The sequence below is a fragment of the Phalacrocorax carbo genome, chromosome 2 (genome assembly GCF_963921805.1).
Source record: "Phalacrocorax carbo chromosome 2, bPhaCar2.1, whole genome shotgun sequence".
In the NCBI taxonomy this organism is placed as follows: domain Eukaryota; kingdom Metazoa; phylum Chordata; class Aves; order Suliformes; family Phalacrocoracidae; genus Phalacrocorax; species Phalacrocorax carbo.
The window spans coordinates 65599762-65612713 of NC_087514.1; the positions used below are offsets into that span (position 1 = coordinate 65599762).

A 12952-nucleotide genomic window follows, 5' to 3' on the forward strand; every position below is an offset into this window, starting at 1 on the left:
TGGGGCGTGTTGATGGCATAGGTGAGAGAGTTTCCCCACTCGAATATTGTTTTCACATAGCGGTCTGAAAGACTAGTTGTAGTGTGCCTGTTCAGGGGGTATTAAGGATGGATGTAGTTCTTGTCCCAAAGGTTTAATTATTAAATGTAGTAGCATATAATAAGGAGGACTATATATTTTTCTCCAGACTTCTGTGGACATTGTTTTATGAAAATACATGCGAATGATAATATATCAGCCTGGAGAACTAGTATATTATCTGGCATGGAAAAATTCAACCCAAATGTTTTAACTGAGATGAAGTACGATCAGAAAATGAGATTGGACTGTAAACATAATTAAAACTGTCAGACACTATTGCTTCTGCCCCTGCCAGTGATGACATGCGGCTTGTTTATAATTTATTAAAGCTATAATTTCTGGATTTAGTTAACTGAGGCCTCTTCCATCCATACAGCAGTCACCTTAGTTTGGTTTATTTTGCTTATTTTAAAATTTAGTCTTTTAATAACTTTGTAAATCAAACTGTTAAGTCTACTTCTGCTTTCTCTTAAAAAGGTCACATACTGGTGAAAAGCCATTTAAATGCTCTCAGTGTGGAAGAGGTTTTGTGTCAGCTGGAGTTCTGAAAGCACATATTAGAACACACACTGGATTGAAAGCGTTTAAGTGTCTTATATGCAACGGGGCCTTCACTACTGGGGGCAGCCTGAGGCGACATATGGGGATCCATAATGACCTTCGACCGTACATGTGTCCGTATTGTCAAAAAACATTCAAAACATCGCTAAACTGTAAAAAACACATGAAGACTCATAGGTATGTTTACAGTTTTTATATGTATTAATCAATGTATTTCAGTAGCCCTTCTTTAACGATACTTGGAAAGGCAGATTTACTCTAATAATTGAATAAGGATATTTATAGATAGCACATACTTAGGTAGCTCTGGAGGGATAGTAAATTATGGTGTATAATAAAAATAAAGATTTGTGCACATACATAGTTACTAACTGAAGCCATCAAAAGACCTTCTTACCTTTCTTTGCAGATACGAACTTGCACAGCAACTTCAGCAGCATCAGCAGTCTGCTTCAATAGATGATTCTACAGTAGATCAGCAGAGCATTCATGTTTCTACACAGATGCAAGTAGAGATTGAAAGTGATGAGCTACAGCAGTCAGAAGCTGTTGAAACAGATCAACAGGCGATTTTAGAGTTAGACCAGCAGCCAGTAGTAGGCACAGAAGAAACAGCACTAGAACAACAATTGGCTGATCAGCCTTTAGAGCAAGATGAGGGTGAGTATTTGAAATACCATAAGGTTTGTAATCAGGTAAGCTTACGAGTTCTCAAATAACTTTTTATCACAAATTTCAGTGATTTGGGTTTCAAAACAATGCAAGTAAACTAGAAAAATACATGGAGTAAAAGCTAACTACTTAAAAGTATATTGTACAGTTTCTTTCATGCATTGGTGTTTAGGTTTACTGTTAAAAATATAAGAAGAATGGTTAAGATTTGCACCATTTAATTGTATCAAGCAAAACTACTAAACAAATACACAGGAAAATAATACTATGGGCACAAAACTTTACCATATCACTTTTATTAATAAAAAGCACTGCTATGTAGTCTACTTAGGAAGTAATACCTGTGTTTTGAGGTTGGAGAATACAAAATATTTCATGTACTTAGTCTATTAGTAATACTGGAACAAAGTATTTTGGTTTTGCTTATTTGCTCTTTTTCTTGGTGTACTGAGTTAGCAAATACTGCAGAGGAATATAAATAAAGCCTACCATAAGAAAAGATTTAAATACCTATTGAGCTAATAATTTTTTATTTATTTTAATGCCATAAAAATTGAGATCATTATTAAATATAGGGTTTTGGGACCAATGGAATTATGCAGTTCATTACATTTTCTTTTCTTGATATTTTTCCTCCCCCATCCCCCTTCCTTCCTTTCCCCATTTCAGATAGATTTGTGACATCCCAGCATGCTTTACAGGAAAACATCACTCAATTTGAGCAACAAGCTATAACACAGCAGCCATTTGATCAACAGGGCTTATCACAAGGTTAGTAATAAATAAAGGTTTTTAAAGTAATTTTTATAAATCTGGCTTTACAGCATAGCTGTCATAAAGCATTTCAGAAGTGGGCATCCACAGTCAAAGTAACTGCAATGCAGGGAACTTGCAAACATTTTTTTCTTAAATTACTATTTTGAAACTATATTTGATAGAATATTTTGAATACTTATATACAACTAGATTTTGCTTTTATGTGCTGATGTTTAGTCATTACAGTACAGTCAGGTATTTCATATTCTTTCCTTGATTGTGTTTGAAATTGCTGTGTCAGTAGGCAGCTTACACAATTTTCTCCCTGAATATATGTGCTCATACCCTGAGATGATCAGAAACGTGGCCTAAGATTTGACTGAGTAGCTGTTGGATTCATTATGGAAAAAGACAGTGCAAAAATATAATCATGTAAAGATCAATACTCACACCTAACCACAGCAATTTCCTTTTGTATTTCATAAAGCTACATAAGTAACAAATTAAGAGATTGTAAACATTTGGAAACTTTTTTGTTTACCTACACAGTAGTGAGAAATATGTATAAGGCTTATGTAGCCTGCAGAGAATGAAGAAATGACTGTGTTCCTTTGCTTTTCAGTGCTGGATTTCTTGAGTTGTAGCTTGATATAAAGCTATTAGTTTTGTTCTGGGGTTTTTTGTTTGTTTGTTTGTTGGGGGGGGGGAAGGTGGGTCAGGGAGGGAAGGGGAGTATGTTCAAGGGGGTTTCATTTGTTTTGGTTGGGAAGCATACCTCGCTGGCTGACCAGCTGATCTCTTCCTCCTTGTTTCTGACTCCTGCAAATAACTTCATATTTATACAGCTAGTAACCAGTAATTGGTATTCCATCTGCTTAAACTTTTCTGTTCTTGAGTTCCCTGGGTTTTTGGCATTGTATAGCACTGATACCGTCTTTCTAGATGTAGCATATTATAGCGCCTTTTGAAAAAATGTAATTGCCTGTGCTAAGTTGCATGACACTGTGAAGAACTAGTATAATTCGTTGCTGATTTTGATTCTCTAGGTTGTGCTGATTTGTATGTATCTGGGAAAAGAAAATTAGTCTTTGCCTTTATTAAAAAAGGCTGAATGAGGTCCTCTTAAAACCCTATGGATTATTTCATTGGTTACCTTTTACAGTTTTCCAAATGAATGAAAAGAGACTACAGAAAAACATGCAACCTTTCACTCTGTGTTACTCTCAAGAGTGGTGGTGGTTATGGTGTGGATTTTTACGGCTCCTTTGTATTGAAAATCCAATACATAAACCTTGTTTTGTTACCTTATTTAGACTTCAGTTTCTATGTATGTGTATCTTTTCCATTAAATAAATATTATGTACTGAGTGATTTCTTGGGGTGGGGGAGGGGTGGAACTGGACTCTTCTAGATCTCACAAAACAATTCTTTCATCATCAGAAATCTAGGCTGATCATCGATACATTATAAAAATGGTACTGAAAATCAGAACTTTTGTGGTGTGGTTTGTTTTAAGTCTCGTTTGTATAAGATGTCTCCTATTCTACTTGGAATCTCATCCACAGATTCCCAACTCTTTGAAGTTTCCTTGAAGATCCTGGAGCCCTTCAAAATTTTTGAATTTCAGGTAGGTAAGCATTTGCGCGGATGCATGCGTTAAATTGGTCGACCCTCTCCCTATGTCTGCATCTGTGCTTCATGCTCCTAATTTCTTTTTCCTATCAGCTAGACAGAACATTCAAACTTAAAACGCTGTCTTTTTTATCTTTGATTTTTGTAGGCCTTATTCTTGTAAAAATATTTTGGCTCAGTGTTTATTAATAAAACAACGTAGGGGTGTTAAAAAATCTTCAGTAGGTGTCTTGATTTTTCTTTTTAAGAGAAAAAGAAAATCTTTGCATTTCAGACAGGTGAGGCTGATCTCTAGGTCTGCACAGACCTGTCACAACTTTGTTTAGTCTTTCAGGTTTGTTTGTAATACTTTTACAGACTTAGTGGTTTGTTCAGCTAGATTTTCTTCTTGATACGTTATTCAGACTTGTAAAGAAGTGCAGATCTTATGAGGGTGCTGCTGTATCACAATCTATTGTTCATTTGAGCTAAATTTGAAGACTGAGAAAAAGGACTTCAGCATTCTTTGTAGTTTACATATTCAGGTGTCTTCATCTGAAGACTTTTTGGTGAGGTCAGAACAACCAAATGGATCTTTTATCAGAAAATGTCTTTGTTATTGAATATCATCTCTCACCAAATGTGTTTTCATATAGACTATGTCACCTTTTCTTCCTTTCAAGTCTCCCTGTAAGCATGGTTGAATGTTAATAATTCAATTAGTGGTGATAGAGAGTGACCTTGAAAAACTACAAGAAGTCCAGATACTGGTTTTCTGTAGCCCATACAAATACTGTCTTGCCACCAGACTGCTGGTTTAGTTTCCCAAGAAGCTAATCTGCAATCACAGGACTTGAAATTCCAATTCTTTCAGCAACTGTTTACACATTTATTCTAGTCAATACTGTTCAGCTGGTTCCAAAAGTTGCCTGGGAAGCAAACCTGGAGAACATTTAAGTGCTAGTCACTGACCCCCCAGAGATGCGCATGTGCATGTAGATATGTGTGTAATGTTAGGATTCCAATGATCTGCCAGTAAAGACGTAAAGTATTGTCTAAACTAAAATACTGTATTTGCGATGAACTATCATGTTGTTATTTTCTGATTCTGTTGTGCAAGGTGTAATACAAGGCATACTTTCCACTAGTAAACTGATTTCCAGAGTAGTCTATTCTTTCAGTATGTTTTGGTAATGTAGAAGAGAATAGGTTGGGTGATGTCCTAAAGCCAAGAAGAAACAAGAAATGCAAGTGTCTACTTGTACTGAAATAACACAAAATCCAATTCTAAGTTTAGAGGACTTTGAAGTAAGAAACTCCCCTTATTACAGAGCTTAAGACGCTCTCTCTTCTTTGCAGATTAAGCAAAAGCTTCTGGGAAACAATGTATAATGATGTAGATGAGCAGAAAATGAAAGTTCTGGAAGTTGTTTCTGTCTCCCTATCAGACTGAATGTCTGGGTTTTGGTGTTTGATTTTGGTTTTTCTTTTTTATGCTGTTTGGAGGTAGCAAATGCCTTTAGTATGGTCAAAATTGTCAGATATTTTTAAAATTTTGAGTGGAAATTGACCTTTCTACTAGCTATTAAGCAAAATGGGGATGCATCATACATATTTTTGTTACAGTGTTGGTTTATGTTTATTCCAGAACTGCTTGCAGGAGTAGTATTTCTTTCTTCAGTTTGTCCCAAAATACCTCTAAATTCAGATTTTTTTCTTTGTTAGCATTTTGTTGCATGATCCTGGGAAATTTTTCAGGATGCCAATAATTGCTGTTACTAAACCACTGAAGTGAAACAGGTCATGGTATAGTAACTTCTTTTTTCCTTCTTAAGTCATAAAAATTATATTTCACTTAAAAAAAGTTTCAGGTGTTTCAGATAGCTGTTTCTTTGTACATTTAATGGTTACATCGTCTTCTTTTTATGTAGGGCATGGAAATGGCATCACTTTTTTGTTTCAGTTTCTTGAGGCTTGGTTTTTTTGTGTTCTCATCAAGCATAGTGGGACTACCATTTTTCCATAAAGGTTCTTTTGAAATTTATTTGAAAATGGAAACTAGCAGCCCTCTTATCACCATAAAGCTTTGCATCGCTGTTCTTCAGCCTACTTTTTTATTTTGTCCTTTCACCAAGAGCAACTGAGGTGCAGGGTTCAGCTTGTTGAACCTTTTTTTTCTTGTAATCTTGATAGTTCTAGGAAGAAAATAATATACAAGTTGCAGCATTAAGCTTGGTGATAAGTTACGACCTGACTAATAATGCTTTTGAGATTTGTTTACATTTGTTAGTTTTCATTCTGTGGTGTAAGCAATAGCATACAAATAGGGGTTTTCCTATATTGGTAACTACTCTTCTGCTGTGAAAAATGTCTTTTGGGAAAATTTCTGCTTAAACTTAACACATCCCACTTTTTGATATACTGTAATTCAAAACATCCTTTAAGCATTGCTTTTTGGCCTTTGATACTGTGATCATCTGATGTGGGTTTGTTTCTACCCTGTTTTCATAATCTTCACCTTTTTTGTCCACTAAAGGCAAACTGCACAGAAATAGTAAAATTGCTGCCCTTACCTTAATTACTGATACTTGTGGTTTCATTTTTTCCACATAGCACTGATTATTTTTTTAATATACATATTAGAAGTATTAGGGCTTACAGGGGTTGACAAAAGGGCATTGCTAATAGCATTAAAAAATTCTGCAATCTGAGCTATGAATCCCTGGCTCTGAATCATTTCATATCATTTCATTCATTCTTTTAGGAAAGGAGGTGATTAAGATCTGTTATTTCAGAAGACCAAAACCAGATAAAAATTTCAGGTCTTTATACTGAAAATGTGAATAAAAATGTTTAATTTTTACTTTGCAGTTTGCCTTTGAGAGGCTCTACTTTACTATTATCTAAAGAGTGGGAATATGTGGAGGAGATCCAAAGTAGGAGAAAATGGGGTTACTTTATCAGAAACTGGAGTTCTCCTATTGGGTCATCTCCTCCACTCACCCGCCATCCTCCCCACTGAGCTTTGCATCCTTGTGATCGGCTTCCAGTGTAGTTAAGGGAGCGTGGTACCAACATGGATAAAGGGAGATGGGTCAACCTGTTTGACACATGCATGCTTACATACAAGAAATTCAAAATTTCAATGGCTCTAAGGTAATTGTGGCACCCCGAAGAAACTTCAAACAGTGTTTTTCTGTGGAGGAGATTTTCCAATAGAATTCCAGCTAATGGTAAGTAACCCTATTATGCATATTACATAGATGACAAACATTTGTGTATTTTGACACTCAACAGTGAAGAGTATAAAATGAGTGTTACTAGATGGTAATACTACTTAATCTCTTTTGAAGGTAGTCTTCAAAAAAGCGTGGTGTTACTCAGAATCCAATTCAGTGTATTTTCCAGGTTTGTGACTGTTTAATTTTTGGCAGGTTTTACAGTGAATGACAGCTACAACCAACAGACTCAATTTCCAGCTGTGCAGCAGCTGCAGGATTCGAGCACACTTGAATCTCAGGCTCTTTCAACAAGTTACCATCCACCAGCCCTTCTTCAGGTTCCAAATACAGACGCTATTAACGTAGTAAGTACTGCTAGAATGCAAAATTTGTTGTTCTGTGTTCAGTGATGAGTTCCTTTGAACTATTTCATTGGTGATTAGGTAAAATGAGGAGTCAGAAAAGTTTTTAATGAATTCTTTTCTAGATTGTTTATGTTTAACAACTGGAAGGTAACAGGGCGGGGGGAGGATAAATGACCTGGCTATGTGTTTTGAAGAGTTGTACGTTTTGATGCTCTAGGCTTAAAAAAAGGATATAATGCTGTAAAGTTGGATTGTAAGTCTAAAAGTAAGGAAAGGACCTAATGTTATAAAATAATTTTACATTATTGCTCTATATTCTGTCCCAATTCTGTAATATCTATGGATACAGATATTACTAAGCACCACAAATAACATCACAAATATGTAGTGGTCATTCCTGGAGCTTGCGTATTGCAGTGTATGATGTTCTTTCATCATTTTCATCTGGTTAAATATTTAAAAGAGCTTAATTGCTAAGAATACAGTTCAAATATAACTTTTTATGATGGTAGCAGTACCTAGAGTGAAGACCATCTATAGTTATGTGTTTACCATGATGACCTGCATGAATTACTGTCCCTTCATGCTTCATGCAAAGGGCAAATGTCGATCAGAGAACTGAGGTGGGCTTTAAGATCTGGAAGAGTTTGAGTAATTTCAGCTTATAGGCTTTGGAGTTCTCTTCAAATCTTAAAACATGCTGTCGTTCTCAAGGATTATTTTGTGGTGGTTTTTGCTTAGAGGAAAAACCTGTTCAAAAACTAGTGAAGTCTGTTGGCACCACTGCGCATTTTGCTGCTCAGGGTGGGGCCCATACTGTTTGAAATGGCTGCTTTACTGTTAAATTTAACCTCTCAAACACCAGAAGATCTACAGGACTTGAGACACTTTTTTTGTCTAGAATCACCGGGAGGTCTATGTGCACCACGTACGTTTATTCCAATTCAGTAGGTGTACATTTTGCTGCTGTCCTTCTCACTATGAAAGAGTGAGGTATCATATTGCCCTCTTAATTTCTTGTAAAAAATTCTTGAAAGCATAAATTTGATTTATTGTCAACTGTAGATGCTGTAACTTTTTCTGCCTATTTATTTAACTTTTTCAGTATTGTGTTATTGAAATTTACTTAAGGCTTTGATTTCCAGACTACTCGCTTGATACAAGATCAGTCATCACAAGAAGAACTTGAATTGCATACCCAGCGGCCTAATTTTCTTGAGGACACTGAGGATCAAAGCCGGCGTTCGTATAGGTTTGTTATACTTCTAGGTTCTGTCACAGAATTTCCTTGATCTTTTATGGCTAGAAATGATATGCAAGTAATGAAAGCAATTTTCTTCTAATAGATGTGAATATTGCAACAAGGGTTTTAAGAAATCGAGCCATTTGAAACAACACGTACGATCACATACTGGTGAGAAACCTTATAAATGCCAACTCTGTGGCCGTGGCTTTGTTTCCTCAGGTGTTCTTAAGTCACATGAGAAGACTCATACAGGTAACAAGAGTATACCAGCTCTATATTAGCTTAACTCACATTTGGGTTTTCTAAATGTCCTGTATAAGTAAACTTAAACAAATGGCATGCTACTTATTTGTTTCTGTTACTTTAAGGAGTTAAAGCATTCAGCTGTAGCATTTGCAATACCTCCTTCACAACTAATGGCAGCCTTACCAGGCACATGGCAACTCACATGAGCATGAAGCCTTACAAGTGCCCATTCTGTGATGAAAGCTTTCGAACAACTGTTCACTGCAAAAAACATATGAAAAAACATCAGGCAGTCTCCTCAGCTGTAGCAGCAGCTACAGAAACAGGAGGGGGAGGTAAATTATTTCATTTTTACTCTTAACAGTCCTTACTACAAAACCAGTACAGATGTTTCAGTGGAATACATGAATGCTATAACAGTAATGTTATAAATCAGCCTTCCAGCACAGATAATGTCTAATGTCCAGAGCCACTGAAGTTGCTTTCTTACCTAAATTGTTTAAAGAAATCAGTTTTCCAGGAGTCTGTCCAGTGTATTCAAGGTATTGTATGCTACACAGTTATTTTAGTGTGTCACTAAAGTAGAGCATTTTTTGTCCTAAATTACTTATACCTGTATTTAATTTTGGTAAAAATAAGAGTTATAAATCCAGCTTTATTTAAAAGAAGTACAGGCATGAGTACTTAGACCTCTGAAAGAGATTTAAGTCCAAGCATGTAATGCAGTGGCCATGTGTTTAATAATAGACCCTTTTATTTTTGTAATTTCAGCTGACAGGTTAAACTAAACAGACGTGTGTATTTTTTTTCTTAACAGTTGCCTGTGTTGAAGATGATGATGAAAACTCTGAAAGAACTTCCAGAAAATCTCGTCCCGGTGTAATAACTTTTACAGAAGAAGAAACAGCAGAACTGGCAAAGATTAGGCCTCGAGAAAGTGCCACCGTCTCAGAAAAAGTTCTTGTCCAGTCTGCTGCAGAGAAAGACAGAATTAGTGAGATCAAAGATAAGCAAGCAGAACTGGAAGCAGAGCCCAAATATGCCAACTGTTGTAGTTACTGCCCCAAAAGCTTTAAAAAACCCAGTGATTTAGTCAGGTAAGGAATGGAGAAGTTTTGCATATTTTCAGTTTTCTAAATTGTTCACCAGAAACTTAGCAGTAATGGTTTCATGTAACTTTTTTATGCCTAAGCTAAAGTTTGACTTCTATTTACGTACATTTTTATTTTTCAGAGTAGTTTAAAATTGTGTGTCAAAAATGTTATATATTCTGAATATGACTAAACCAGCCTTTTCATATTTCTTTTCCTGCAGTATTAAAATGATTATTATGAAGTTCTAGAATAAAGTATTTTTTTCTTGCTACAGGACGTGCATACAAAAACCTCTAAAAATCACTTTGAAAAAAAGGCAGATGCTTAAATCATCATCTTTATTAGTTCTGCTTAATGTAATGTTAATAAAAGTATTCAATTACTTCTAAAATTAGCAAGGTACAAAATAAATATTTGTACTAACTGACCTAAAAGTAGAAATTCACATATACATGTATTCTGGAATTATTAGGCATGTTCGTATCCATACTGGAGAGAAGCCGTATAAGTGTGAAGAATGTGGAAAGAGTTTCACTGTAAAATCCACTCTGGATTGTCATGTTAAAACGCACACAGGTCAGTAAGATTTTTTAATGTCTTTGTTTAGAAACTGGTTACTTTTTTCACACGCTGTTTTAACTGAAGATTTTGCAGGGAATGGTTTGTTTCACTATGATCTGGGAGACGGCCCTATGAATGGCAGCACTAGGTGAAATTTGGTACTTACGGCATCATCAGACACATCATATTGTGATACTTCAAATAAACCATATTATTACAGCCTTCTGTATTAGTAGGCTTATAAAACAGTCATAGTCTTCAGCTCATGGAAAAACTATGTATCTGTCTATAGTATTTTAATTTCAAATCTGCTCTAGCATTTCCATGCTAAATGATTTTCATGAGCAAGAGAGTGGAGTTGGAGCATTTTACAAAATTAAGCTAAAGAAAAAAATCATGAACATTAATGTTTGTGCTGCTAAGTAGATTGAAAACTAAGAGTACAAAGAATTTGAGCATTCGGCTATTTGAGTCATGCAAGTTGAATATAAACCTATTTTCTGTGATATTTAAGTTTTTACAGTCGTTTCTTTGTATTCCTGAGGAAGGTCTGATTTTAATAGTATTTTTCAACCCCAATCTTGCATAAATTTAAAAAACCAAACCCCATCTTTATATCTTTCATGCTTGTTTCTTCTTAGCATTGAACTTCTATAATAAACCCAATCCTAAACTAATTAATTTCTAAAGCTGGCTACAGTTTTGCTAAGGTGCATTGTAACCTTTTCTTCCAAAAATGCAAAATAAAAAGTTAGAAAGCTTTTAATGTTGTAATATATAATTACTTTGCTCATGGAAGCTCTTTTTTCCAGTTCAGTGTATTTGTACTTTGTAGTGTTGTTGAGTAAGAAATACTACTCTGTTAACCAGATCTCTGTGTAGATTAATGTCTTGTCTCAGATAGTAGCAGGTGCTAAGGATAATGAAAAGAACAAAGCAGGGATTCAGTCGTGATCCTCCAGGTTCAAGCAGTTTGCAAGTTGTGGGAGTCTGAATTAGAGATTGTATGTCTTTGCTCGCTACCTTTAATGGAATATTTTACACTAGTTTTATCCAATTGTTTTCTGAACCCAGAAAAACTAGGTGAAACACGAGTGGCCTCCAGTACATCCAGTAGTAATAAGGTCCTTGATTCAGATTTGGTTTTCAGTGTACCATCTGATGATTTTGCTCCTAAGCCCACTAGTTCTTTCGTGTGAGAAAAAAATGAGTGTTCCCTGTTTTTCTCAAGCTTTTTATGATTTCACAGACTTGCTAAAACAGAGCTTTGTAAAGGAGTATTTTAATATCCATAACAGATTTTTCCAACTTGCTGTTCGTCCTCTCTTCCACACTATGTATATTACAATTTGACTAGCTCAGGTTCTCACTCGGGTGCTTAAGGTACTCACTTGCTGACTTCCAGCCTTGTGAAAATTATCCATATAATCTTACCTTTTGTTTTCAGTCTTACAACTATTTTTCTTTAATTTCGGAACAGACTCTGTCCTTTCATCCTGTGACAGCAGTTTTTCTAAGGTACTTTCATATAAAACCAGTGAAAACTCAAAAAATCGAGGTATGGTCTTGGCAGTGCTGGTGTCCTCCAGAAACCTCTCATAAATTTGTGAAGTGTAATTTTCACTACAAAAGCCACATCAACTTTTCCCTGTTACAACTCATTTGATCTTGTGGGTTTTTTCTCCCCTTTTCTGTTATAATTGCACCAGCTTGCGTTGGGTGAACATAAAGGGTTACCCGCTGTGCAGTTTCTGCATTTCGGCCTAGGTCCCTTTTCAGAGAGCTGTTCTAATCTGTGGGCAACACCTACAGCTAATAGTTTTCATCAGTTTTACATTGAGCCATAGTATTTTATTTAAATGACTAATAAAAAATAAAATCACAGTGTGATTGTCTGGAACTCCCCTGATAACAGTTCAGTTTGAAAAGCTACTCTGCTCCTCCTCGGTAAAAGAAGGTTGCCTGGATAGGAACCTACCTGACTCCATCTGTAATAAACACTGATGCAAAGAGTTAGTTTTAGGTTTTACTGTAGCTTCTGTTGTATCACCACCTTTCAGACCAGCTGGCTGGCTGGAAGTTTTTCTGTGAGAGACATGGTTCTTTGGCTGAACATTTAGTTCCTGTATCCTGGTGCAGCATACAGTGGGGTAACTGAAGTTGCATGTTACTTTATTTCTGTGTTCACTAATTTCCTGTATATGTAACAGTTCTTGTTAACATTTTATTTGGGTAGCCAGCAGTATGGCATAAATGTAGATGCGATAAAACACACGTAATTTGACTGTATTTGGAAGCGGTGCCGATCTGGCATTTGTCAATGCTGTATGACACTTCATCCTAGTTTGTAATCATCTTCCTTCCAAGTTTCCCTTGTGGTCCCTACTTCCCTGTCCATAGATAGTTTTATGTTCTAGTTAATCCATCTTTCTTTTTTCAGATTCCTAGTATTTATACAAAAAGCACAAGAGTGAGGTCATAATCTGAATGTTTTAATGTTCTGTTTAAACAGGACTTAAGATGTTCAGTTTGTTCCTT

The 12952-nt window shown here is 35.7% G+C and overlaps 1 protein-coding gene across 5 annotated transcripts in view; it reads left to right on the forward strand.

Annotated features, from left to right (window-relative positions):
- ZNF236 (zinc finger protein 236) overlaps positions 1 to 12952 on the forward strand; it is a 94472-nt gene that overhangs the window by 51871 nt on the left and 29649 nt on the right. For 4 of the 5 annotated variants that reach the window (XM_064443127.1, XM_064443123.1, XM_064443124.1 and 1 more), the window contains exons 14-22: positions 559 to 819; positions 1052 to 1302; positions 1984 to 2085; positions 7116 to 7267; positions 8413 to 8519; positions 8614 to 8765; positions 8882 to 9094; positions 9577 to 9856; positions 10326 to 10429. In XM_064443127.1, the coding sequence (XP_064299197.1) occupies positions 559 to 819; positions 1052 to 1302; positions 1984 to 2085; positions 7116 to 7267; positions 8413 to 8519; positions 8614 to 8765; positions 8882 to 9094; positions 9577 to 9856; positions 10326 to 10429 (1622 nt within the window). The remainder of the gene's footprint in view (positions 1 to 558; positions 820 to 1051; positions 1303 to 1983; positions 2086 to 7115; positions 7268 to 8412; positions 8520 to 8613; positions 8766 to 8881; positions 9095 to 9576; positions 9857 to 10325; positions 10430 to 12952) is intronic. The other variant, XM_064443125.1, reaches the window with a different exon arrangement.